This window comes from Plecotus auritus (genome assembly GCF_963455305.1).
Source record: "Plecotus auritus genome assembly, chromosome: 1".
Lineage (NCBI taxonomy): Eukaryota > Metazoa > Chordata > Mammalia > Chiroptera > Vespertilionidae > Plecotus > Plecotus auritus.
Genome location: NC_137770.1, coordinates 194885161 through 194911302, shown reverse-complemented (window position 1 = coordinate 194911302; position 26142 = coordinate 194885161). Strand labels below are relative to the sequence as shown.

The 26142-nt window shown below is 40.1% G+C and overlaps 1 protein-coding gene across 1 annotated transcript in view; it reads left to right on the top strand.

The window, feature by feature from the left end:
* Positions 1 to 3426: 3426 nt before the first annotated feature.
* Positions 3427 to 26142, top strand: part of CFAP299 (cilia and flagella associated protein 299) — a 576588-nt gene continuing 553872 nt past the window's right edge. Inside the window, exons 1-2 of the mRNA XM_080666796.1 lie at positions 3427 to 3566; positions 21504 to 21634. Coding sequence (XP_080522922.1) covers positions 3456 to 3566; positions 21504 to 21634 — 242 coding nt within the window. The 5' untranslated portion in view covers positions 3427 to 3455. The remainder of the gene's footprint in view (positions 3567 to 21503; positions 21635 to 26142) is intronic.

Genomic DNA, 26142 nt, shown 5'->3' with positions numbered 1-26142 from the left:
CAGAGATGCTTATGCTTAGATTTTGCCTACATTCCTACATTGTGCCCCACCCACCCCCTTTTTTTTTTTATTCAGTCACATATATTTTGCTATTCTTACATAGCATGTGTTTCTTCTCTCTCACATTTTGTAGTTTTGTTGTAAATATATATATTACTTGCTGATTTTTTTGCAAAGAATAGAATTTCTTTGGGATTGGGTACTAAATTCCAGGTTCCAATCTTTTAAAAAATCCTAGACTTTAAGTAGGAATGCGTGTTATCCAAAATAAAGTATTTCCCAATCATAACAGACTTTGCAACAGGAAACATAGACTTACTGAAGCTCATTAATTTCTTTGTTGCCATCCTTTCATGTAATTTATCAGACACAGGTCTGAAAGTAAAAAGAAAAGCCATTGAATTAGGCCTATTATCATTCAAGTATTTTTGTAAGGAACAAGACTAAATTTATAAATTGTTTTGCTTTCAATATTTATGGAGAAACTGATTTGTTGAAAATCAGTGTTTTTAGTTGAAAGATCTTACTAAACTGAAAATATTTCTGTGTTTGTTTAAATTTAGACACTTTAGAAATTACTTCATCAAAAAGCTATTGACCAAATGGCAGATTTAATGAGATTTCCACAACCACAATGAGTCATAATAGAATGATACATAGGCTAACAATAGCCTAACCTTTTATTAACATATAGGTCCTTGTCATTGAAGTGCTACAGTTTAATGGACCCAAAGAGTCCCTAGATGCTTTGCTGTTTCTTGAAAGTGATAAGATTCTGGTGGAGGAGAACTAGAAGGCAAATGTAGTAAATGCAATTAGTGCTCACATTTAGCAGTGAGATACTTTCTTTCAGGAGTGCACGACAAGCAATCAAACTCATTTTCATGTGTCCCTCTCTCTTATTCAAGGCTATGATTACCACCTTATGCAAACCTAGCATTTGAAGTCTTTCTACTAATTTTCCTCCTCCAGTCAGCTTCTTTTCTTTTTCTCTCTTTACTGGGCCCCTCACAGCTGTGAAAATAATGTGCGCTTTTCCCTACAGGCCCTGATCTTCCTTGCCTCCACACCTCATAATATACCATCCCTTTTGATCCTTTAGTTTGTGTCAATCCATGTTCCCATTCACAATTTGACATATATTGTTTTCTAATAAACAAAAAGCAACTTTCATAATTAGTTCCATGTGGCTCTTCAAACCTCTATTTACCTCTGCTTTCTTTTTGTGGAAAATTGGGAATAATAAACTATGTGGCTATTTTTTATCTTTAAAACTTTGGCCAGCCCTAGCTGGTTTGGCTCAGTGGATAGAGTGTCAGCGTGCAGACTGAAAGGTCCTAGGTTGGATTCCGGTCGAGGACACATGCCCAGGTTGTGGGCTCAATCCCCAATAGGGGCACAGGTGGCAGCTAATCAATGGTTCTTTTTCATCATTGATGTTTCTATCTCTCCCTCTCCCTTCCTCTCTGAAATCAATAAAAATATATTTAAAAACAAAAAAAACTTTGGTCAATTCATTTAGGCTCATTCTGTCTCTAGAGAGTAATGCTTATGCTACTTTCCTAGTTGGTTTATCATCACGGTTAAATAAAATAATATATGTAAAAGTATTTAGAACAGAGTTGGCATGTGGTAAAGAATAAATATTATTATAATAAAGCAAATATTTATAATTCCTGAGCAAACTAAGTGGTTGAAATTTTTCTAAGTCCTTTCTTGTATTCAGTTAGCCCAGAATAATGCCTCTTTCAGGAGGGACTTATAAAACTGAGACATATGTCTTCTATCAGAATGTCTCAAGTAAAATGAGCTTCTTCTCATTCTTGGACTACTTACCTTTTCATATCTTTTAAAATATTAGATGAAGTCAAATTGTTTGTGACCAATAAGTTTAGCACAAACACTAACAAGGGTGTAATCCATTGTTGGCACTTAGGACAGTGCGTGGCATGCAGGAAGCACTCAATAAATGTTTTTGTTGTTGTTGCTATCATGTTACGAGTGCCCAGGGTTTCTCTCTCCTTTCTTTCTCTTCACCTAAATTCAATCATTAAATTTCATTTTAAAACAATGTCCAAAATGTCCTTTAAAAATTTCAGAACATATTCATTAATTAAAAAGCAACTCATTGATATCCTAGAGATTATTGTGTCTATATTACTTAACATTTGTACATTTGTGACATCCTAATTGTTGAGATGACCTTTTTAAGGGAAAGCTAACTAAAAGTGAAGTATCTTACTAGATACTTTCATTGAAATAAAACTTTTTTCAGATCATCTGTGAAGATCTTCAAAATCAATTCATAAGTACTTACCAAATTACAACTACCACAGGCTCACCATTGTAGTATGTGTTAATTCCTAAAGATGATTTGAAGAATATTAAAATAAAAAAATGGATTCCCAAAGCCATGTTGGATTACATTAATTCATGTTTTAAATATGCAAAACTTTGTTCTAGAGGAAAAGTCTTGATTGTAAAACTTTACTTTCTAAGTTTCCACAGATATTTCACCCTTTAAAAAAGGCAGCTTCACGCGGCAGGGGTGGCTCAGTGGTTGAGTGTGGAGCCATGAACCAAGAGGTGCTGGTTCAATTCCCGGTCAGGGCACGGGCCGGGGGTTGCAGGCTCCATCCCTAATAGGGAACATGCAGGAGGCAGCGGATGAATGTTTCTCTCTCATTGATGTTTCTGTCTCTAACCCTCTTCCTCTCTCTCTAAATATCAATAAAATTACACACACACACACACACACACACACACATAATATATATATATATATATATATATATTATATTTATATGTAAAAGGCAGCTTCAACAAGCCAAGATCTTTCATTGTGTGCTTATTGAAACTTACAAAGTAAAAAGTTTATGAAACAAGCACTTGGTGCCAAAAGAACTCTTCAAATATATTTTCTTCAAGCTTCTTTCCTTTGGGAAATTCATAAATTCTTCCTCATACTCAAACACTAGCAATAATTTGCTTTTAAGTTATAACTTTTCAAATAATTGGGTTCGGCCACAGACCATTACCTGAGACTTCTGTTTTGAGATATTCTCTTTACAGAAAAATGTATAGAGAGATCTTCAGTTACCAGAGAACTAACCTCGATATTTCTGTCCTGCATAACATTGTTTTAGAATGAGATTAGAAGCGCTGATCTATAAGATTTTGTGTGCTATCCCGGCAGTCTTATAATTTTTAATTTTGAATTGCACTTTGCATCTGTCTCTGGCTCCACATTTCACCCAAGTCTGAGTCAGTTAAGGTGTCAGACCTGGACTTGGAGTGTGTACTGCGAGGTGTTGCCAGGAATTAGGCGGAAGCCCTAACCAGTACCGCCCCCGGGGGCGGGATTAACGTCCACAGCACCCAACTGCTGGTAAGGAACGAAGTGGGTGGAACCTTCTGCCTGCGTTGCTAGGGACGCTTCAGCCCAGGCAACCGCAATGGATCAGGAAGAGGGGCTGACGGCGGTGGACAACATAGTCACTCAGTTCAACACCTATGAAGATTTCCTCGACTCGCAGATCACGACCGTGGACTTGTTCTACCTGGAGGTAAGGGCGACAGCGCCGCGGAGTGGCCATCGCCTGCCTGTGGTCTTTCGGTCCCTCCGAGGCCCCGCTTCGTGGGGTGTTCGCCCCCTGGCGGTGAACGTCCGGCCGCGCAGTTTCCCGGCGGCGGCGGTGAATCTTGGCGTCCCTCCTGCCCTGCGAGGCTTTGGTCAGTTCAGAATGTGGGCCCTTAGCGTTACCCACTGCAGAAACCCGCGCGTGTGCACGGGGTGTCTTGAACCTCCGTAGCTCGGCCTCACGGGCCACCTCCCGGGCTGCTCCCCTGTCCCCTTCGTTCTCCTGCAACTCGTGCCTGCAGTCGGAGGCCTGCTGAGACGCTGCTGTAACTCGGGTCTGACACCCTGTTTACACTCTTTCCTTTGCCAATTTGTACTAAAGAATAGAAGCTGACAACGCTCACCTTGGAATCCAAATGTCGTATTAAGCAGGATTTTACTTAAAGTGAACTCCAAGATTAAATAGTTGTATTTCGCATTTGGACCCATAAACTTCCACCTTACGCTCTTGGTTCAGAAGGCCCTTTAATTACGGGTAGGTACTCAGGTCGCTGTGCCTGCATGCTACTCACTCATGTTTATCAAATTGATGATCACAGCTAATGTTGATAGAAAAAAGAAAAAGAAAAGAAAGCTTGCAACACAGCAAAATAGGAAGTGATGAGATTGGCTACTGTCTTCTACCCAGCAACCATGCCTCTCCCAGTTTCTTAAAGGTGTGTGTGTGTGTGTGTATGTGTGTGTGTGTGTGTGTGTTTGATGGGGTATTGATTGGGGGAAGGGCTGAGAGGAGATAGTTTTTGTCCCCTCAAGGAGAACCTGAATGGACAGGAAAATAATAGGCCACCCGTCCTAAGAAGCGGGTGGTGGAGGGTGGGTCCCCATAGCCCTGGCATATTCCCAAACCAGGTCAATGAAATGGTTCTGCTTTTCTGGACAAGCCCCAGAACCCCAAATTGGCCCCTTCCTCTTTAGTCAAACAGAAAGACCACCACTATGTGGCACCAACCCACACCCGAATTTGAAAAGGATTTGTATCCTGCAGCCAACTTCCCAAACTCCTTATCTACAACAACGTAATTCAGCATTTTAGTGGTTTGGAATATTTGGAATCCAAATGTCTTATTAAGCGGGATTTTACTTAAAATGAACTCCAAGATGTGAATAGTGCTTATTCTCCAAAACATATTCATGTGCTAAATATGAACATAATTTGAATAGAAACATCTAATTTTAGTTCTAGTTCTGCCACAAACCAGTTGTGTGACCTCGGACAAGTAATTTGATCTTTCTGGAATTATGTTGAAAACTGAATCCAAGTAATATTTCCAACATGGCTTCTGGCTTGAAAAACAAGCTTTTAAATTTTTATACAGGTAATATGTTTAAAGTCATGAAATTGAGCTTTATACCTTGCACCTAAATCACTGAAATGAAGGGGGAAAATAATGGTGCTAAACAGTATCTGCATTTAATTTTTGAATGTTTAAAAAGAATGAAATACAGACAATAAATATCCCAATAGAATAAAATCATCTTTATAGCACATGTGGAAAACTGCCAAGCATAAGCCTAGTATCGTTAAGAAGGGTTTCATTTTTTTTTTAAGGCAGGGTTTTTCATATGAGCAGGGAACTAAAATTATTAATGTTGATTAGGAGTGAGAAATTGATACTTTGTGTTTCATTAATCAGAACTTTAAAGGTCTTCAAAATGGAAAATGGTGATTATATTTGGGGGAATGATAAATTTAATTTTAAATTTGGAATTGATTAAGCTTATCTTATTAACTATACTAAGAGGTAATAAAAGGGTAATATGCTAATTAGACCAGGAGACCTTCCGGATGTCCTTCTGGAAAAAACGATGGTAGCAGGGCCGAGGCAGAGGCAGTTAGGGGTGATCAGGCCAGGAGGGGAGGGCAGTTGGGGGTGAGCAGGCTGGCAGTTGGGGGCAAGCAGGCCAGCAGGGGGGGCAGTTGGAGGTGATCAGGCCAGCAAGGGGGGCAGTTGGGGGCGAGAAGGCCAGCAGGGGGGGCAGTTGGGGGTGAGCAGGCCAGCAGGCAGAGTGATATGGGAGAACAGACAGGCAGGCAGGTGAGTGGTTAGGAGCCAGCAGTCCTGGATTGCGAGAGGGATGTCCCAGATTGGAGAGGGTGCAGGCCAGACTGAGGGACAACTCCCCATGCATGAATTTCGTGCACCAGGCCACTAGTACTTTCATAAAAAACAAGATGAAGATTTGGTTGAATGATGATATTAAGACATATATATATACTAGAGGCCCGTTGCAGGAAGATTCCTGCAAGAACAGGGCTTCCAGCGGGCTTCCCTCCCGCCACCGCCACCGCCACCCCTCCCACCGCCCCCCCCCCCCGTGCTTTCCCTTTCCTCCCGCTGCCTCTGCCCCCCACCCTGCGCTTTCCCTCCCGCTGTCACTGCTGCCCCGTGCTTTCCCTCCCACCATCGCCCCGCACTTTTCCTCCCGCCGCCGCCGCCCCCCCCATGCTTTCCCTCCGGCCGCCACCACTGCCTCGCCTTCTGCTTTCCTCCCTCTTCCTTCTATGCTGTCTTCAGTCTTTACTCCGTCTGCGTATGCAAATTAACCTCCATATTTTGTTAGGTTAATTTGCATACTTGCTCTGATTGGTTGGTGGGCGTAGCGGAGTGATGGTTAATTTGCATGTTTCTCTTTCATTAGTGTAGATATACACATATATATACATATATACACATATATACATATATATTTGTCTTAATATATATATGGTGTTGAGTAGTGACAATTTTTAAGTGCCATTAGATCTATGCACCTATATTCTCAAATACTTACTGTGGATGCAGGTTACTTGCACATATAGATTGCACAGAGACAAGTGGGCTCCTCAGAATTGTTTCAGGATATGGCTAGTGTGGCAGGCATGTATCAGGGGTCATGGAACATGCATGCTCTGTAAAGTGATTTTTATTCTTTTTTTTTGGGGGGGGGGTGATCATCAGTTATTGACTTTGGTTTGAATAGAGCATTTTTTAAATGGTAAATGAGAGATAGCATATTAAAGTTAGAAGATCCTAAAGTCATGAGATTTGGGTTCTAATTCTATATTATTGTATTTTAAACCAGTTTGAAATTTCATTAATTCATCTGAAAAATGAAGGAGTTGGACTAGATTATGTTAAAGGGCTTTTATGTCTGTAAACTTTTATGCATCATCTATACATCCATCTGTCCATGCATGCATCCATGTATTCATCCAACTATCTGTTTAATTAATAAACCTTCACCAAGCAGCTATGGGAGTAGATATTGCCTTAATTGCTAGGAATTTCAGTAAGAATCAGTTCTAGACTTGATCTCAGTCACCTAACTTTAGTATAGTGCTTATAGTCCAGCCTAAGTTTTATTTAATCGGTAAACATTTTGCAAATATTTATCTTTCAGGTACTCTTTTATTGTGACATACACTAAGTGGCCAGATTATTATGATCTCTGAATGCATAATAATCTGACCACTCAGTGTATATCCTATATAATAAAAGGCTAATATGCAAATTGTCCCCTCGACCAGGAGTTCAACCAGCAGGCAGGCCTGCCAACCGCCTATGTCCCTTCCCCCTGGCCAGGCTGGCTGGACCCCACCCATGCATGAATTCATGCACCGGGCCTCTAATATATATATATATATATATATATATATATATATATATATATATATATATATATACACACACACACACACACACACACACACACACACATATACACACACACACACACACACACTGAGTGGCAAGATTATTATGCGTTCAGAGATCATAATAATCTGGCCACTGAGTGTATATTGTTCTACTGCCAAAAGTTTTCAATTAATTTCAATAAAAATTAGTACCAGTGATTCACATACAAAATGGCCATACTATTTTTGCTAGATTTATTCTCTACCCTTCTCCACTCTTTTTTTACTATTATTTTTTAATCTTTATTATTGAGATTATTACAGATGTCTCTCTTTTTTTCCCTTATAGCTCCCGCCCTACCCCAGGCCTTTGCCACCCTATTGTCTGTGTCCATAGGTAATGCATATATGCATATAAGATCTTTGTTTAATCCCTCTGAGAATCGTCAGTCTGTTCCATTTCCATGCCTCTGATTCTATTTTATTCACCAGTTTATTCTGTTCATTAGATTTCTTATTTGTTTATTTTGATTTTTTATTTGATTTTTTAATATTTATTTATTGATTTCAGAGAGAAAGGGAGGAGAGAGAGATAGAAACATCAATGATGAGAGAAGATCATTGATCAGTTGCCTCCTGGGGATGAAGCCCACAACCCAGGCATGTGCCCTTGGCTGGAATGGAACCTGGGACCCTTTAGTCCACAGGCTGACACTCTATCACTGAGCCAAGCTGACTAGGGCTATTTTGATTTTTAGATTCAATTGTTGATAGATATGCATTTGTTGCCATTTTGTTGTTCATATTTTTGATCTTCTTCTTCTTCTTCTTCTTCTTCTTCTTCTTCTTCTTCTTCTTCTTCAATAATACCCTTTAACATTTTATATAATACTGGTTTTGTGGTGATGAACTCCTTTAGCTTTTTCTTGTCTGTGAAGCTCTTTATCTGACCTTCAATTCTAAATGATAGCTTTGTTGGGTAGAGTCATCTTGGTTGTAGGTCCTTGCTATTCATCACTTTAAATATTTCTTGCCACTCCCTTTAAGCCTGCATAGTTTCTGTTGAGAAATCAGCTGACAGTCATATGGGCACTTTCTTGTAGGTAACTAACTGCTTTCTCTTGCTGCTTTTAAGATTCTCTCTTTGTTTTTTGCCCTTGACATTTTAATTATGATGTGTCTTGGTGTGGTCCTCTTTGAGTTCCTTTTCTTTGGGACTCTTTGCACTTCCTGGATTTGTAAGTCTATTTCTTTCACCAAATAGGGGTAGTTTTCTGTTATTATTTCTTCAAATAGGTTTTTAATATCTTGCTCTCTCTCTTCTTCTGGCACTCGCATAATGCAGATGTTGGTACACTTGAAGTTGTCCCAGAGGCTCCTTACACTATCTTCATGTTTTTGGATTCTTTTTTCTTTTTGCTCTCCGGTTGGGTGTTTTTTCCTTCCTCATATTTCAAATCATTGATTTAGTTCTTGGGATCCTCTAGTCTTCTGTTGAATCCCTGCATATTATTCTTTTTTTTTTTTTAAATATATTTTATTGATTTTTTACAGAGAGGAAGGAAGAGTGATAGATAGTCAGAAACATCGATGAGAGAGAAACATCGATCAGCTGCCTCCTGCACACCTCCCACTGGGGATGTGCCCGCAACCAAGTTACATGCCCTTGACCAGAATCGAACCTGGGACCCTTCAGTCTGCAGGCCGACGCTCTATCCACTGAGCCAAACCGGTTTTGGCGCTGCATATTATTCTTTATTTCAATCAGTATATGCTTAATTTCTGACTGGTCCTTCCCAATTTTTTTGGCATTCTTACTAAGATCCCTGAAAGTCTCACTAAGTCCCTTGGAGGTTTCTAAAAGATTCTTGAGTAACCTTATAACCATGATTTTGAACTCTATATCCAGTAGTTTGCTTTCTTCTGTTTCTTTCATTTGTGACATGTTTCTTTGTCTCTGCATTTTGGCTGCTTCACTGTATGTGTTTCTATGTGTTGGGTAGAGCTGCTATGTCTCCTTGAGTTGATAGAATGGACTTGTATGGTAGGTGTCCTATAGGGCCCAGTGGCTCAACCTCCCCAATCACCTAGGGTAGACTCTCTAGGTACACTCCTTTGTGCGCTATGTGCACAGTCTTGTTGTAGTTGAGACTTGATTGCTATTGATGTCACTGGGAGGAATTGACCGCCAGGCCAATTGGCTGTGAGGACCAGCTGTGACTACAGTGGGAGAGCTGCTGTGCAGGAGACACCCTTATGGAGAAGGACTTGCTTCGGTGGGGTTTTGGTGCTCACTGCATCTGCCCCTTGAGTGTGTTGCTTATGGATGTGTAGAGTTGTAATCTGGTATGGTCTGACACTGACCACTGGGTACACTGGTCTTGGGTCTCCAGGGAGGAGTAATGTCAGCCACTGCCTGGGGCCACCCAGCAGGAACTATAGAGATATCTGCAGATTCCTCCTCTTTGTATCGGATTTAGAAGTGCCCATATGAGGCCCAGCTGTGAAGCAAGGCAGGCTGGTGCTAGGCAGCCTTGGGCAAACTATGGCCTGCGGGCCGGATCCGGCTGTTCTATCCGGTTCTCTTGCTCTCCCTTCTGCTCCTTTACTTTGAATTTATATTAGTTCACACAAACACTCCATCCATGCTTTTGTTCCGGCCCTCCGGTCCAGTTTAAGAACCCATTGTGGCCCTCGAGTCAAAACGTTTGCCCACCCCTGTGCTAGTGCCAGGTCTTGGGCCTTTTATTGATAGGTTTGTGGCTCCCTGACCCAGCTGCAGCTTGTTTGAAAGATTTTAGCCTGAGCAAGGACAGGCCATTCATATAAAAATCAGAGGCACACAGGTTGGATGGGGTTGCAAATTGGATGGGGCGGGGTCTCTGGAGCAAAGAGAAATGACTGCCAGTCAGCCCTGTGACTGGGAAGGTCCCAGCATAGGAATAATGATCCATGTGAGCACCTCTGTCTGGGAGAAAGCTGCCCCGAGTTCCTGCCCCAATGCCAGACAATCCAGTTCCTCCTCGTGTGTATCTGTGTCCCCCAGAGCCTCACCCTAGCACTGGTGCTTGGAGGAAGTGGGACCTTGTAAGTTCAGTTTGTGTGCCAGCCTTTTAAGGGGAGCAGCTGGGTCTCTAGCAGCCTCTGTCATTGAGCCCCAATTTTCACTGTTGTTTTTTTTTTTTTTTTTTTTTTACAGCCTGTAGTTACAGGCACTTCTTTGCCCAGCTCTGGGACCCTGGGCAGTGACTCTGGTGTGGGGCTGGGACCCCTTGCTCCTCCGGGTGGCCTCCACAGAGACAATCTCCCTCCTGATTAAAAAGCAGCACATGTGGGTGCCAGACCAGCCCATTCTGTGCCTCCCCACCTCCTACTAGTCTCTGTGTGCTTTCCTCTTTACTTTTCTACTTGTAGGACTTCCATTCAGCCAGCTTTCCAGCAGTTCTGGATGATGGTTGTTCTGTATTTTAGTTGTAATTTTGATGTGGTTGTGGGAGGCACTGAGTACAGGCATTTGCCTGCACCCGTGGTCGGCAAACTGCGGCTCGCGAGTTTGATATTTGGCTCTGTTGACTAATGAGTTTGCCAACCACTGCCCTACACCAACATCTTGGTCTCTCCTTCTCCACTCTTATTTTACTCCAGTAGTTATTCTCTGAGGTCATTAACCAGGCTTTTTTGGCTTTGGGTTTGTTTCAGCCAATAGGAGACCAGAGGGCTGGAAGAGAGTAGTCAGAGGGTTTATTTCCTGTCATCTTCCTCCTGGTTGTGGTTTGGTTGCCACTGAATTCTTAGATTGGCCAACTTCTCATTTCATCAGCTACAGCACTCTTTCCAGGCGCTGGCAGCACTCCCTGTTGTAGGAACTGTTTCCTCTCCAATCTCCTTTTAGTCCTAATGATATTAAGGACTTCCCACTGTTGCTAGTCCAAGGATGCTTCACCATCCCATGATGGTTTCCATGAATCCTGACCATATCTTTGTAAATGGTACTTTTATTCTTCTAATCATCTCTTTTGAATTTGCTTGACATGACCCTAACCTCTATATTATCATTTAACATCTCAGACCACTGTAAGTATATAGTAGTGTATGAATATAATGACCACAATACATTTTATATGATGCTTGATTAGGAAGGAAAGAAGTAGGAGAAAAAAATGAAGATTGACACCAGTTAACTATCTGATGAGCTGGAGAGGTAAAGGTGGTTAAGGAGGATAAAAGATGCTCCTCATTTCATGTCTATCATACTCTCATTTTAATAGATACCTATACACTATCCAAATAAATTTATAGCAGCATCAATAGTTAGATTTATGTCTGCTAACCCAAATAACAACATTTGCTTTGGGAGTTGATATTATCTCACCCAATTAAACCAATCCCCTAAAGCCGTGGTCGGCAAACTGCGGCTCGCAAGCCACATGTGGCTCTTTGGCCCCTTGAGTGTGGCTCTTCCACAAAATACCACGGCCTGGGCGAGTCTATTTTGAAGAAGTGGCATTAGAAGAAGTTTAAGTTTAAAAAATTTGGCTCTCAAAAAAAATTTCAATCGTTGTACTGTTGATATTTGGCTCTGTTGACTAATGAGTTTGCCGACCGCTGCCCTAAAGCAATATACGAATCTTTAAAAGTTTTGACAATATTTTTTCCACTGTGGTTTCCCAGATTCTTTCTTGGTAATTCTTCTACATTAAATAAACACAGTACCTTCATTTCAATGGCTGTCTGTGACCACTGGACAACTAAAAGTCATACATTAATTGCTTTTCTCAGATAACAAATCAAGGGGTATCATTAGAATCATTTTAAAATTTCTCTGATGAATGGATCCCCATTACAGCTAAATTATGTATAGAAATTAGAAATGTGGAAGTTTTATTTGGAGATTATCTTTCCGTTATTTAGAAAATAAAAATAAATAAATAATACAAATTAAACATTTTGGATAAAATTATTTGCCAGGTATTGATTAAGATTCTAGGAAATAGCTTAGTAAAATAATGTGCCACGATTAAACAATAAGCCAAATAACAAACAACCATTGTAGTTTTTTCCCATTATTTATTGCATCAAGGTACAGAGTAAATATTCCTTTTTATGAAATATCTTAAGTAACATATTTCAGAATCAGCTATACTCTTTTGTTTAGTCAATAGAAAAATAATGGCATAAATTAGCTTCTCTCTGCCTAAGAGGAGCCATATATTTTTCTTTCAGTAAGTTCACAGAAGTATTTCTCCCCAAGTAAAAAGCTGTAGTTTCCTCAAGGACATGAATTCTGATGATCAGAGAGGGAAACTGAACCAAGAATGCCGTATGCACAACACTTCAAACACTTTCTCATAATGATACCATTAGAATGCCAAGATCCTGATATCATCCTCATTGTCTCAAACAATCCCCTAAAATAAATATTCTGTGTATATAAAGTATGTGCCATTCCATTTTTATTCATATTGACTTCAAAAGCTGCTGCTGGGAGGAGACAAGAGTAGAGGCAGGGATATAACCCAGGAGAGTGCGTAGAGTGAGACAAAACAGGGGGCTGAAGACAATATGTGGGAGAACAACCATTTCTCAAGGCATGGGCATGGAGATGGTACTGACAAATGGAAATATGAAAGGGGGTCAGAAAGGGAGGAGGGAATAAGGAGAAGAGGATGATCCAGAAGCCAAGAACAGCTGGGTAGAAAACCCAAAAAAACCATAGCAAAACATTGACACAATTAGTTGAGGGTTATTCCTGTGAACCCCAACATAAAAGCAGATGGGGAGAAACCATCATAGCCATGACACTAAGAAGGTATCACCACCCCTGGGTGAGAAAAGCAGAGAAAACAATGGAGCATCTAAAAGACCCCAAAAGAAGAACTGCAAAATAGTCAAGAGGTAATCACTTGAAGTGGAGTGGTCCAATTTGAGAATAGTAGCTGAAACTGGGGAGGGTTTTATGACCAGTGGTTGAGATCCCTCAGGAATGGGGGTCTGGTTCATGCTACTAGATAGGCTACCAAGACCAGCAGAGGTATTAGTTGAGAGTGAGGGGAATCTAGACTGGATGGTGGAAGTAGGGGATGATAAGTATTTGTTGTTCTGAGCCTAGATGCAGCAGCAAGAGCTGAACTTCACCACAATATCTTTCCTCTTCTTGCATACATATGAGTAGTCCTCAAAAATTATATGTATTTTATTATATATAAATATTTTCATTATACATGAATATATATTATTCTTAATTGTTATTTTCTACATAAATGGTAATATCAATATCATTCTGTAACTGAAAAAAAACTAACATTAAATTTCAGAGACATTTTAATGTTACTCTGCAGAGCTCTCCTTATTCTTTATAAGTTGTTGCATTGTTTGCTTAGGTTGGTTCTTTAGAAATTCATTTTCCTTATAAAGTTTTCAGAAACAACAGTCAAATGAACATCTTTGGTACATCCTCCTTGTGTGTAGTTGTAAATATATTAAAACATGGAATCGATGCCTGTAATAGACAAGGTCAATGTGCTCTATGGAGTAGGCATTTACTCTCCCACCAGCAGTGTATGAGACATCTTTTGTTTGTTTGCAAAAAATCTCATTGTTTTAATTTTAATTTGCCTGAATATTAGTAAGGTTGATCATCTACTTAAATATTTCTTGGTCATTTGCATTTCTTTTGTGAATTGCCTGTTGATGCCCTTTGCCCCCACCCCCCTCCCCCGCCCCCACACTCACACACCCACCAACTTTTTAAAACTATCTTTACTCTCTTTACACTTCTGACTGGTTGACCTCACCTCCTAAAGTCAACAAAGAAAAGTTAATCCAGGCTGGAACCCTCTTTCTACCATGAAATTTATAAAACCACCTTAATTTCTGCCCACCCTCCCTTCCTTCCACCATCAAGCTTGTCAAAGTTACCTATTTTATTGGTTTGTTTGTTTATTTATTTATTTTGTTAATCCTCACCAGAGGATATTTTTTTCCATTGATTTTTAGAGAGGAGAAGGGAGGAAGGGAGAAGAGAGAGAGAGAGAGAGAGAGAGAGAGAGAAGAGAGAGACACATTGATTCCTTGCCTTCCACATGTGCCCTGACAGGTTGGGGATGGAACCTGCAACCCAGGTGACCTTGACTTGGAATCTAGCTTGAAATTCTTAGGTGCAGGGGCCAACGCTCTAACCATTAAACACACCAGCCAGGGCTTTTTTTTTTTTTTTTTATGAACACATTCTTGGCTTTCATATACAGAGCTTACTGGATTTGTATATTTTCATTTCTATTTTATTCACTTTCTTGTTTTAATAATTTTTTCCTTCTGTATTATTTAGGTGGATTTCAGTCTTCTTTCTCTACTTTCTTTAGTTGAATGGTTAGTTTATTTTCAAACTTTATTTTTTTCTAGTAAGTGCATTGATGCAATGTTTTCTATGTACTTTATTAAGGTTTGATATGTAATTTCCTAGCCAAAAATTTTAATCTTTGTATGACAAAATATATCATAAATAAGTCAAAAGATAAGAAATTGCCTGAGAATACATATTTGCAAAATGTGTAATCTACTTGCTGTCTAGAATACTGCCCTATAAATCAATAATAAATAGATAAAATTCAATAGAAAAATTAGCGCCGAAACCGGTTTGGCTCACTGGATAGAGCGTCGGCCTGCAGACTGAAGGGTCCCAGGTTCGATTCCGGTCAAGGGCATGTACCTGGGTTGCGGGCACATCCCCGGTAGGGGGCGTGCAGGAGGCAGCTGATCGATGTCTCTCTCTCATCGATGTTTCTGACTTTCTATCCCTCTCTCTTCCTCTCTGTAAAAAATCAATAAAATATATTTAAAAAAAAATTAAAAAAAAATAGAAAAATTAGCAAATATAACAAACAAGCAATTCTTTTAAATGGGCACTAAAATAATCAGTAATTATATGAAAAGGTGCATATGTGTATAGCACAATAGAAATCATTTATGGAAAAAGCTCTTAAAAATTATGAAACTGTACCAAATATTTTCTCCTTTCATGACCGGAGTGGTCTATGTAACTAACCTGCTGCTAAGTGGCCTCCTTATAACCAAGCCCTGAGTTCCTCATTTTCTTCCTTTAAGGCTTTTGGCACACTTACATTTCTTTTTTTTATAAATATATTTTATTGATTTTTTACAGAGAGGAAGGGAAAGGGATAGAGAGTCAGAAACATCGTTGAGAGAGAAACATTGATCAGCTGCCTATTGCACACCTCCCACCGGGGATGTGCCCACAACCAAGGTACATGCTCTTGACCAGAATCAAACCTGGGACCTTTCAGTCCACAGGCCGATGCTCTACCCACTGAGCAAAACCAGTTAGGACTCCTACATTTCTTATTGGCACTAAAATGTCTTCTGGCAGCCAACACTTGAGTACCCAAAGCCTTGTCTTCATTGCAGATATCTAGAGGTAATAAGTAACTTTTGCCTCTAAATTCCATGGGTTACAGTGTACTCTTCACCACTGTAAACAGGGCTCTTAATGTGTTTAATAAGCTCAGAGAACTAATTCCAGGTAACCTAGGGCCAGTTTAGAGAACCCATCCTTAAATTTGTATTGCTCTAGAACCATTACCAGTAGCTAATTGTGAATCATTCAGAGTTCGATCAGAGAAGCAGAATACACCTACACACATATATGTGTGTGTCACATGTATATATTTTTACAGAGATTTGATCTGACATAATGAGAACTGTTTAAATAGTCTATGCAAGCTGTTTCTTTGGTGTCTGGTGCTGGAGCTGAAAGTCATAGGACAGAGAGCCAGAAGGGAAAGGTGCATGAGAAGTGGGGGTAGCAAGGTCAAACTGAGATCTGCAAGGAAGAGCTAGAATTTACAGGAAAAACTGGAACTTGTATCAGGCCCTCCCTCCTCCACCTCCAACTTTGATGATATGGGTGATCTGTAGGACAGGCTGCCAGGTTTAGTCACAGAGCTGGACATGCACAGGCATCTGGGCCAGGAGTAGGGGAAGCTGAAGGAGAAGGTCCTACAAGAGCTAGAACAATGTGGCAGCTTCTTCTCTTCTGCCTTCCCAATCTATTGCCAATGTCTCTTGTGGCCCAACCTCACCTGAAATGATCTAATGAAATGATGATGAGAAACTAAGTTCTAGCTTAGCTAAGTTGACACAATACAAATTGACTATATTTGCCATGTTTTAATTTTCACAAGCAGAATTATTTATGTCTGATTTAATTAAAAGGAAAAGGATGTAATTTTAATTTTCTTAAATCATTTTATCAGACTTTTGTAATCCTGACTTCAATTCAGAAAAGGATAGCATAAAATAAAAAGCTAAAGATGAATTTTACTTACAAAGTGGATGAAAAGAAATGTAAAATGAACCCAGAAATATATTAAGAAATAATAAATTACAGTAAGAATAGTGTGATTTATCACAGGGTGAGCTTATGACATTAATAAATTAAAAAATAAAATAACCTGATAATATATATAGATGCAGAAAAAGCATAGGATAAATTTCTAAACTTACTAATTTAACTTGATAAAGAGTATATAGCAAACAGTTGTAGTAAACTTTTTATTTAGTGGTTAAACATTTTAGCATTTGAATCATCATCTTTTTCTTTAAATTTCTTTATTGATTAAGGTGTTACATATGTGTCCTTATTCCCCCATTACCTCCCCTAGTCCCCCCCACCCCCACACTCATTCCCTCACCCCCCTGTTGTCGGTGTCCATTGGTTAGCCTTATATGCATGCATACAAGTCCTTTGGTTGATCACTCCCCTTTACCCCCACTCTCCCCTACATTTGAATCACCATCGTATTTTTTTTTTATTGACAATCTGACCAAAACAATGCTAGAAAAATGTCATAAATACTTGGAAGGAGTCAGAATATTATTAGTTATAGGCAATATGATTGCCATGAAAATGCAAGAAAATGAACTGGAACCCTATTAGAACAAATCAGCGAGTTTAGTATAGAAATCCAAGAGTGAGCTACAACTGTTCTCCAGCAATAAACAACATAACAAATGACACAAATAAAAACCAACTGAACCCAGCAGCCTGTGGGGCATTGTCAAGCATTCCAGTGGCCACAAGCATTTTCTTTTCTTTTTTTTTTCTTCTTTGGATGAGAAACACCTGGTTGCCCCAGTTGCCCCCTGTCCCACACTCCTCCGTGAGAAAACCCCAATCCTAGTCTACCCTCACATTGTGTGTGTGTGTGTGGTACAGCCAGAACCCAGTACAGGGAGTGAACTATGAAGACATAGCCACTAATCTATAGCTTTCCAGGAACCTGTAGGGCTGGGGCAGGGACCTGCTGGCTTCTGACAAGGGACTGTCTGCCAAGGTCCAAAGCCAGAGCAACCCAAAGGCATCGTTCTATTATACATCCTCAGGGCTAGGTGTTGCTTCCAGCAGCTAGGAGGTTTCTAAAATTGTCCCAGTAGAATATAGCCATCTATTCAGAATGAAGTCTTCCACATTTGCTGCCCACTTGGTGGGGCCTGGCATTGCCACATGTCTTACAGCTCGTGTAGAGTAACAAAGCCTTCTCTTCAGGGTGTCTGTCTCTGGGTTTTGTTTTGCATGATGCCTTCCCATAGCTAAAACTCCCAAACCTCAAACATCCAAATGTTAATGACTCACGATCACATGAGAAATAAAAACACATTAACATTAGTAAAAGATTATTGCCTTGTTTACATACTTTGTCTAACAAGTAATCACTTGTTTTTACTAAGATGAACTATTATACTCAAAACTATTAAATTTAATAAAAAAATGATGTGCTTTCCTTCCAAAAAACCTCCCACAAAAACATAAGTATAACCCCAGAAAAATCAGAGGGAAGTAGGGAATAAATTATATTGGGAAAACTAATGACTAAAGGTTTCAAATTTTGTGAAAACTATAAATTCATAGGGCCAAGGAGTACTAAGCATTCCAAGCAGAATAAACACAAAGAAATCACTTCAAGGAATATCTTAAAACTGCTGAAAATCAGTAATAGATAGAAAATCTTAAAGGATTGTAAAGTAGGACACATCCTATATAATAAAAGGGTAATATGTAAGTCGACCGAACAGTGGAATAACCGGAATGCCTGCAGCCCCTCCCCCTGGCCAGTCCCACCCTATAGCAGGCACCCCACCCTGATCAGGAGCAGGGCCAGCCCACAAACTGCCCGTGGCCCCTCACCCTGGCTGACCCTACCCACGGCCCCTCACCCCAGCCAGCCCGCCCCTGATGGCCCCCATCAGGGGTGGGCTGGCTAGACCCCACCAGTGCACAAATTCGTGCACCAGGCCTCTATCCTATATGATAAAACCCTAATACGCAAATCAACCAAATGGTGGAATGACCAGTTGCTATGATACACACTGACCACCAGGGGGCAGATGCTCAATGCAGGAGCTGCTCTCTGGTTGTCAGTGCACTCCCACAGGGGGAGTGCTGCTCAGCCAGAAGCCAGGCTCACAGCTGGTGAGCACAGCAGTGGTGGTGGGAGCCTTTCCCGCCTCCACAGCAGCACTAAGGAGCAGTGAGCCGAGTGGTAAGGAGCAGTGAGCAGCCGAGCGGTAAGGAGCAAGGGGTCCCAGACTGCAAGAGGGATGTCCAACTGCCGACTTAGGCCCACTCCCCAGGAAGGCTAAGCTGTCAGTTGGACACCCCCTGAGGGCTCCCTGACTGCGAGAGGGCACAGGCTGGGCTGAGGAACCTCCCCCCAGTGCACGATTTTCATGCACTGGGCCTCTAGTGTAGAATAAAGCAAAGACAGGAGAGACTGAACACTTCTCTTCAGAAATAGCCCTGGCCAAAAGTGCATCAAAAGGTCACCAGTTTGAATCCAGTCAGGGCAGATGCCCAGGCTGTGGGTCGGTGGGTGGTGAATGGGCAGTTGGGGTGCATATGGAAAGCAACCCATGCTTCTCTCTCTCTCCTTCTTTTCTCTCTCTCTAAAAAATAAACACACACATATTTTAAAAAAATACCAGCCATGGGACAATGGGATGACATCTTTAAAGTGTTGAAAAATAAAAAGTCAACCTGTAGCACTAATAATCCAGCAAATATGTCTTTCAAAAATTAAGGTGAAATAAATGTGTTTTTTTTCAGTCAAACAAAAGCCAAGATAATTTGTTGTTAGCAGACCTGAACTACAAGAAATGTTAAACAAAGGTTTTTAGGTGGGAGGAAAATCATATATCATAGGAGACCTGGATCTACACAAAGGAATAAAAAGCCCCAGAAATGCTAAGTATATAAATTAATAAAAATATTTTATTTCTCAATTTCTTTAAAGGTAGTTAAGCATTTAAACCGGAGAGATGACTCATGGTTCTACAGTTAGGGCAATTAAGTGAGGCAACCAACTTCAACTCTACTTGTTTTCTAAGTAGATCACACCATTTGTTGCAATATACGTTAGTGGAGATGAGTGCAGAACTACCCAAATAATTTTGTGTGGCCCATGTAAAGCACCCAGGAATGCATAATTCACTACCCACAAAATTAACATAGCAACTTTCAAATGGTCTTTGCTATATAAAATACTCTATTGACCACAAGCCATTTCTATTCTGCTAGAAGACCCTCAGAGTCGCACAGAGCTGAGTTCTTCCCATAAGCTCACTTTTAGTAATATGTTTAAGAATATTTGCACACAAATCATCAAAATTTTGTATTGTGGCATTCATATTTAATTGCTTTTTCTATTAAATATGAATTCCACTAGGTGGAGACATTTGCCCAGTTTTGTGGTTCACACTGAAGGGGCTAGGGAAGGCAAGTATGGAAAGCAGGGGAACAAGTGAGAAAGAAGGCAAACAGCCTGGACAAGGCCTGGTGCTTTGCCTTATATTAGCTTGGCAAATGTATCCACATTACTACACCGAGTGCAGTATTTGCTTTTAATGTTTAGCAAAGAAAAGTAGCAAGTTTTCTGGGTTGATAGTATAATTTTTTTTTTTGGTTTTGTTCCAATAATTTGAACTTTAAAATAGCCATTATGGGTTGAATAGATTTAATAACCATGCATGTTATACTTTTTCATTTAATCCTATTTGACAGTTCTTGCATTCAACAGTGATGTATTAAGTAAGGGTCTTTAACAATGGTATATATCCTGTTTTCACTGTATTTCAGGTATTTTATATTTAATTAAGATGATCATATAAGGACTATTACTACACTATACATATTTTTAAGTAATACTTTAGTCTTTTTGATTTTTAAATCCTTGTCCGAGGATATGTTTTTACTGATTTTTGAGAAAGAAGAAGGGGAAGGTGGGGGGAGGGGAAGGACGAAAGAGGGAGAGAGAAAGAGAAACATTGATCGGTTGTCTCTGCCTGGACCAGGGATCGACTGAGAATCCTGGAGATTGAACCCCACAACTTGGGTATGTGCCCTGACCAAGAAAGGGACCTATGCACTGAAGGGTTCCTTTCCAACTCCCACCAACTGAGCCACACAGGCTAGGGCTACTTTAGGCTTTATATTAGTAACTTCAGATAAATTGACACCTCTTCAACTTATGGGAAACAATATGTTTTAATATGCTATGCAAGTGACAAATATGTGTGAGATAATTCTCAAAGTAACTAAAATATAAAGGCCCAATGTATTGTGGGAAATTTTTTTTTTTCAATTTGAAGCCTTTTGTGGTCATCTTGTGTTTCTACTTTTCTGTTTTTATTGGTGCCAACATTATATGGAAACAATATCTTTTTACTTAAATAGGAAATTCATCTGCTCTTTATTTTGTGTTTGAAGTCATAATGCCCTGTGTCATCAGTTAATTTACTTCAAGGAAGTCTCTGAAATGTTGAATTTTCTGAAAGCAACCCAATTCTGTTTCTGTGCGATTGTTTTTTTTTTTTAAGTCTTTCTTGTATGAGTACTATTGTCTCTAATTTTATTGTTTTAAAGATTCTCTATTAATTATCTACAGCTGTTCTCATAAATTGATTAAAAACACAACAGACTTTTGTCTTCTAATCCCTTTGAGAAAATTTAGTGATTGATTTATTTTTCATTTTACATCTGTGGGAAAGGGATGACAAATCAGATGTTTATAAAAGTACAATATTGTTAGAATTCTAATTTTTCATATCTAATAGATCTTACATAATTTTGAAGTGATGCATTTGATATTTCATTTAAAACAGTTAGTCAGTGTGCACTGGATAAAATAAGATGTCTAGTTCTCCCACAAATCTAACAATTGGTATTCTCTTTAGGATGAAGGCCTGGCCCGCCAGCTGGTGGAGCTGGGCTACCGAGGGACTGGAGAGGTGGTGAAAAGGGAAGATTTTGAATCAAGGAAGGCAGCTATAGAGATTGCAAGGCTGGCTGAGCGAACTCAGAAAAAGTAAGTGTCCATGTTCCAAATCTAGATTTTATATTAAGTGTAGAGCCTCTGGAAAAACTCATTTTGTTGTCCTTGTTGTAATTTGAAAGCACTAGTTGTGGCCGGTCAAAGTTGAAATATCCTAAAGTGTGTTATGAGTGACTTTTGCCTTAGAATTCGTTGTACTTCTGAGACCTGTAGAGATTTGGCATCATTATGTTCTCACATTTTTGTAAACATTGATTTATTCAACTCTATTAATGATCACTGGCTTTTGTTACTGTGACTAAGATATGGTTATATAAAATATGAGTCTAATAAAATATATTGAACGTATTATGAAAGAGAGGTACACCTAAAGTGAACTGTACAAAACTGGTAAAACAATTTTATAAAGACTTGACAAAGTGTTATCTATTTCCTTTTAAAAATGAATGCTAAAGTTGTAAATGTTGGAGAGGATAATTACTTAGAAATAGGTATATTGTTCCTAGATAACATTTTAAGAAATATCCAGTAATTATGAGTAGCAATCATCCATTTATTTATTATAAAAAGTAGCATTTGGTAGTGGAATATAAATTGGTTCTGGGAATGTACGGTTTTAATAGATTGTTCTAGTGGTTATTGTAGTTCAGAACCATAGAATATTGGAATTTAATATACTGATATTTGGTAATATATTAAATGTTATTGCTGCCATAGCGCACTATTACAAACAGTAGCTTAAAAGAACACACTTTATTTATTTATTCATAGCTCTGTAGGTCAGAATTCAGAGTATAGTGGCTCGGATGGGTTCTCTATATATCAAAGTTGAAATCCTGATTCTGGCTGGACAGAGTTCTTGCCTGGAGGCTCTGAGAATGAGTCCGTTTCCACACTCATTCAGGTGGCTGGCCAAATTTAGCTCCTTGTGAGTTTAGGATTGGGATCCAATTTCCTTGTCAGCTGTCATTTGGGCACTGGTCTTTGCTCCTACAGGCTGCCCATTCCTTCTTATGCTTTCCACGTGGTCCCCCACCATCAAGAATGGGTCATGATTTCCTCGCCCTTCAAATCTCTCTGACTTCCCCTCTGCAGCATCTTTCCTGACTCCAGCCAGAGAAAGATCTCTCCTTGTAAGAGTTCATGTGATCACTCAGGGTCTGTCTAGATAATCCAGGATAGTCTCCCTTTTTTCAAGTCTGTGACCTTCATTACATCTGCAACTCTCTATTGCCATGTAATGTAACATATTAACAGGTTCTAAGGATTCACGGGCATCCTTGGAGGGGGGCATTCTATTTACCACAGGTAATTTATTTGAAGCTTCAATAATTTATTCCACAGAATTAGACTCAACTTTTATTCTTACAAAATTGAAATGATGCAAAGTACATGTGTATAATGTAATGTGTCTTACATAAAACATCAAGGAAGTCTTCTGTAAATATCAATAAATGCTTATTAGTCAGGGGAAGAAGATATTTCTGAGATTTTATGAGGAATTAGTGTATATTCATATTTTATTAGAGATGTATCCTATTTCATATCAAGATGAGTTTTGTCATGTTTAAAATGTAAATTTTATCCATGTACATGTCCATTTTGTGTTTGAGGATCAAAGTGGATGTTTATGCAATAGACTCTTTAACTGGCCAGAGCTGGAAGTCATTAGAGGACTTAAGTGCCAGTCATGGGAGATTAATCCCCACCCAGAGCTGCTAGAATTGGAAGGCCCTTTCATCTGCAGATCTTCTCAGCCTCCCTCTGTAATGGGTGGGCTCCATATGTTTCCTCTTGCCCCATGTGGGAGTCACTTTGTTCCCTTCCCTGCCAGATCCATTGTATGTTATTGGCAGCCAGGCCAGTAGAGCGTGTTCTAGAGCCACACATGTCCTGCGCCTGTATTTGCTAGAGGATCACTTTGAAAATATGCAGGAACATGTGACTGCTTACCAACCGGTACCAGCTTGGAAATACTTGATTCTGCTATTGGATTATCTTGCATTAACTTCTCTAATGTGTAGGGAGCAGCCTCAACTAGATCACATCTGTTCTAGCAGAGAGCACCCATTTCATGAAGTGCTGGCACCTAAGAGTATGTCATTACTTATAATAGTTTGATAGAGGAAAGAGTCTGGATAGATGAAAGTTAGAGATATCAAGAAGGGGTATTTTGATAATTACTTTTCTAGAAAAAGGCATAAGGCAAAGAAAATTATTCTGGGATATTTAGTAATTCACTTCACAAATACTCATAGACAACCATACTGCATTAGACACTATGTTAGGTGCTGGGGATACTCTAGCATACGACTTAAGTCCTACTCTCAAGAAATTTGAGGGTTAGGTAAATGAAAGTTACATTGCTGGTGGAATATAAAATGGAAAACAGTTTGACAGTTCTTCAAAAAGTTAGACAATAGAGTTGCCATGTGACCCCGCAATTGCACTCTTAGGTATGTACCCAAGGGAACTGAAAACATAGATTCACTTAAAAACTTATACACCAATGATCATAGCAACATTATTCATAGTGGCCATAAAGTGAAACAATGTAAGTATTAACTGATGAATGGATTAAAAAATGTGGTATATAGATTCAATGAAGTAGTATTCAGCCATAAAAAGCAGTGAATTACTGCCCTAGCCGATTTGGCTCAGTGGCTAGAGCATCGGCCTATGGACTGAAGGGTCCCAGGTTTGATTCTGGCCAAGGGCACATGCCTAGGTTGCGGGCTTGATCCCCAGTAGGGGGCATGCAGGAGGCAGCCAATCAATGATTCTCTCTCATCGTTGATGTTTCTATCTCTCTATCGCTCTCCCTTCCTCTTTGAAATCAGTAAAAAAATATTTTTTAAAAAAGCAGTGAATTACTGTTACATGCTACAACATGGATAACCTTGAACACATTAGACTAAGCAAAGGAAGCCAGACAAAAAGGCTATGTATTATATAGTTTCTTTTATATAAAATGTCCAGAATAAGTAAATTTCTATAGACAAAAAGTGGATTTGTGGTTTGAAGGAAGAGTGAACAGAGAATGACTGCTACCAGGTATGGGGATTCTTTTGGGGATGATAAAATGTTCTGAAATTAGATATTAATGATGATTTCACAACTTTGTAAATATACTAGGAACCATTGTATACCTTAAAAGTTTGAATTTTATGGTAGGTGAATTATATCTCAATAAAAAGGCAATTCCAACAGAAAATAATAGATGTTTTCATAGGTGCTGTGGTGGCCCCCTGAAGTAGTACTATATCAGTGAAGAGCAGAGAAGGCTCGCCTTAGGGCATGACTGCTAAATTTACTCTTCAAGAATAAGTAAGAGTTAATCAGCCAGAAAGGAGTATGAAGACGGACACATCCATTTTGCCTCAATTCTATGATACTTCTCTCACAAATTATTCTCCCTATCTGTTTTAATTTGCACCTGTTCCCTTGCTGAAGCTTTTGTCTCTGTGCCAGCTAGAGGCCACTCATTCCATAGTTACTTGGTTGTTGTTGGTGATGGTGGTGGCCAGATTCTTCATTCTCCTGTTCCCTCAACCTTTGCTTTATAACCATCTCTGTTTTCACTATGATGTAAACCTCATCTCTCATCTCTATTCCACTGAGGTTCATGCCAGCTGGGTGTAGTAGCCACAAGGCAGAGGCTATAAAGGTGGAAAGAAGGGATGGGAGTAGTTTAGCTGCTGATACTTTTGTCAAGACTGTCAGTGTAGTTCCCTACTGACTGAGGATGCTTAGCATCCTTTCATGTATATAAAAGCCTAAGGAACCGCCAACCGTTCAACTGTCCGACTGGTAGCTATGACTGCAATGACCACGAGGGAGCAGACACTCCGACCGGTAGCTATGACGCGCACTGACCACCAGGGGGAAGATGCTCAAAGTAGGAGCTGCTAAGCTGCGGTGACTTGGCAGCTGTGGTTCTCAGGTGACAAATCCGGAACCAGAGAGGAGGGAGCCCAGTTCTGGGGTGCATCACCCAAGAACCGCCCTCTCACAATTTGGGACCCCTTGAGGGATGTCAGAGAGCCAGTTTTGGCCCAATCCCCACAGGCCAGGCCACGGGACCCCACAGCTGCACAAATCCATGCACCGGGCCTCTAGTTTGCCATCATATCTCTTCTTTGGTGAAATGTCTTCTTATTGATTATACTAGAGGCCTGGTGCACAAAATTCATGCACAGGGGGTGGGGGTTGCCCTCAGCCCAGCCTGCACCCTCTCCAATCTGGGACCCCTGCGGAATCGGGCCTAAACCAGCAGTCAGACAATCTGGGACTGCTGGCTCCTAACCACTTGCCTGCCTGCTTGCCTGATTGCCCCTAACCACTCTGCATGCCAGCCTGATAGCTCCCTAACTGCTCCCCTGGTGGCATTATTGATGCCTAACTGCTCCCTTGCTGGCCCAATCGCCCCCAACTGCCTTCCCCTGTGGGGCTGAGGAGACTGGGGGACTGAGGCTAGATGAGGCTGGATGCTGCAGGGGTGAGGCAGGGCTGAGAGGACTGGGGGACTGAGGCTGGATGAG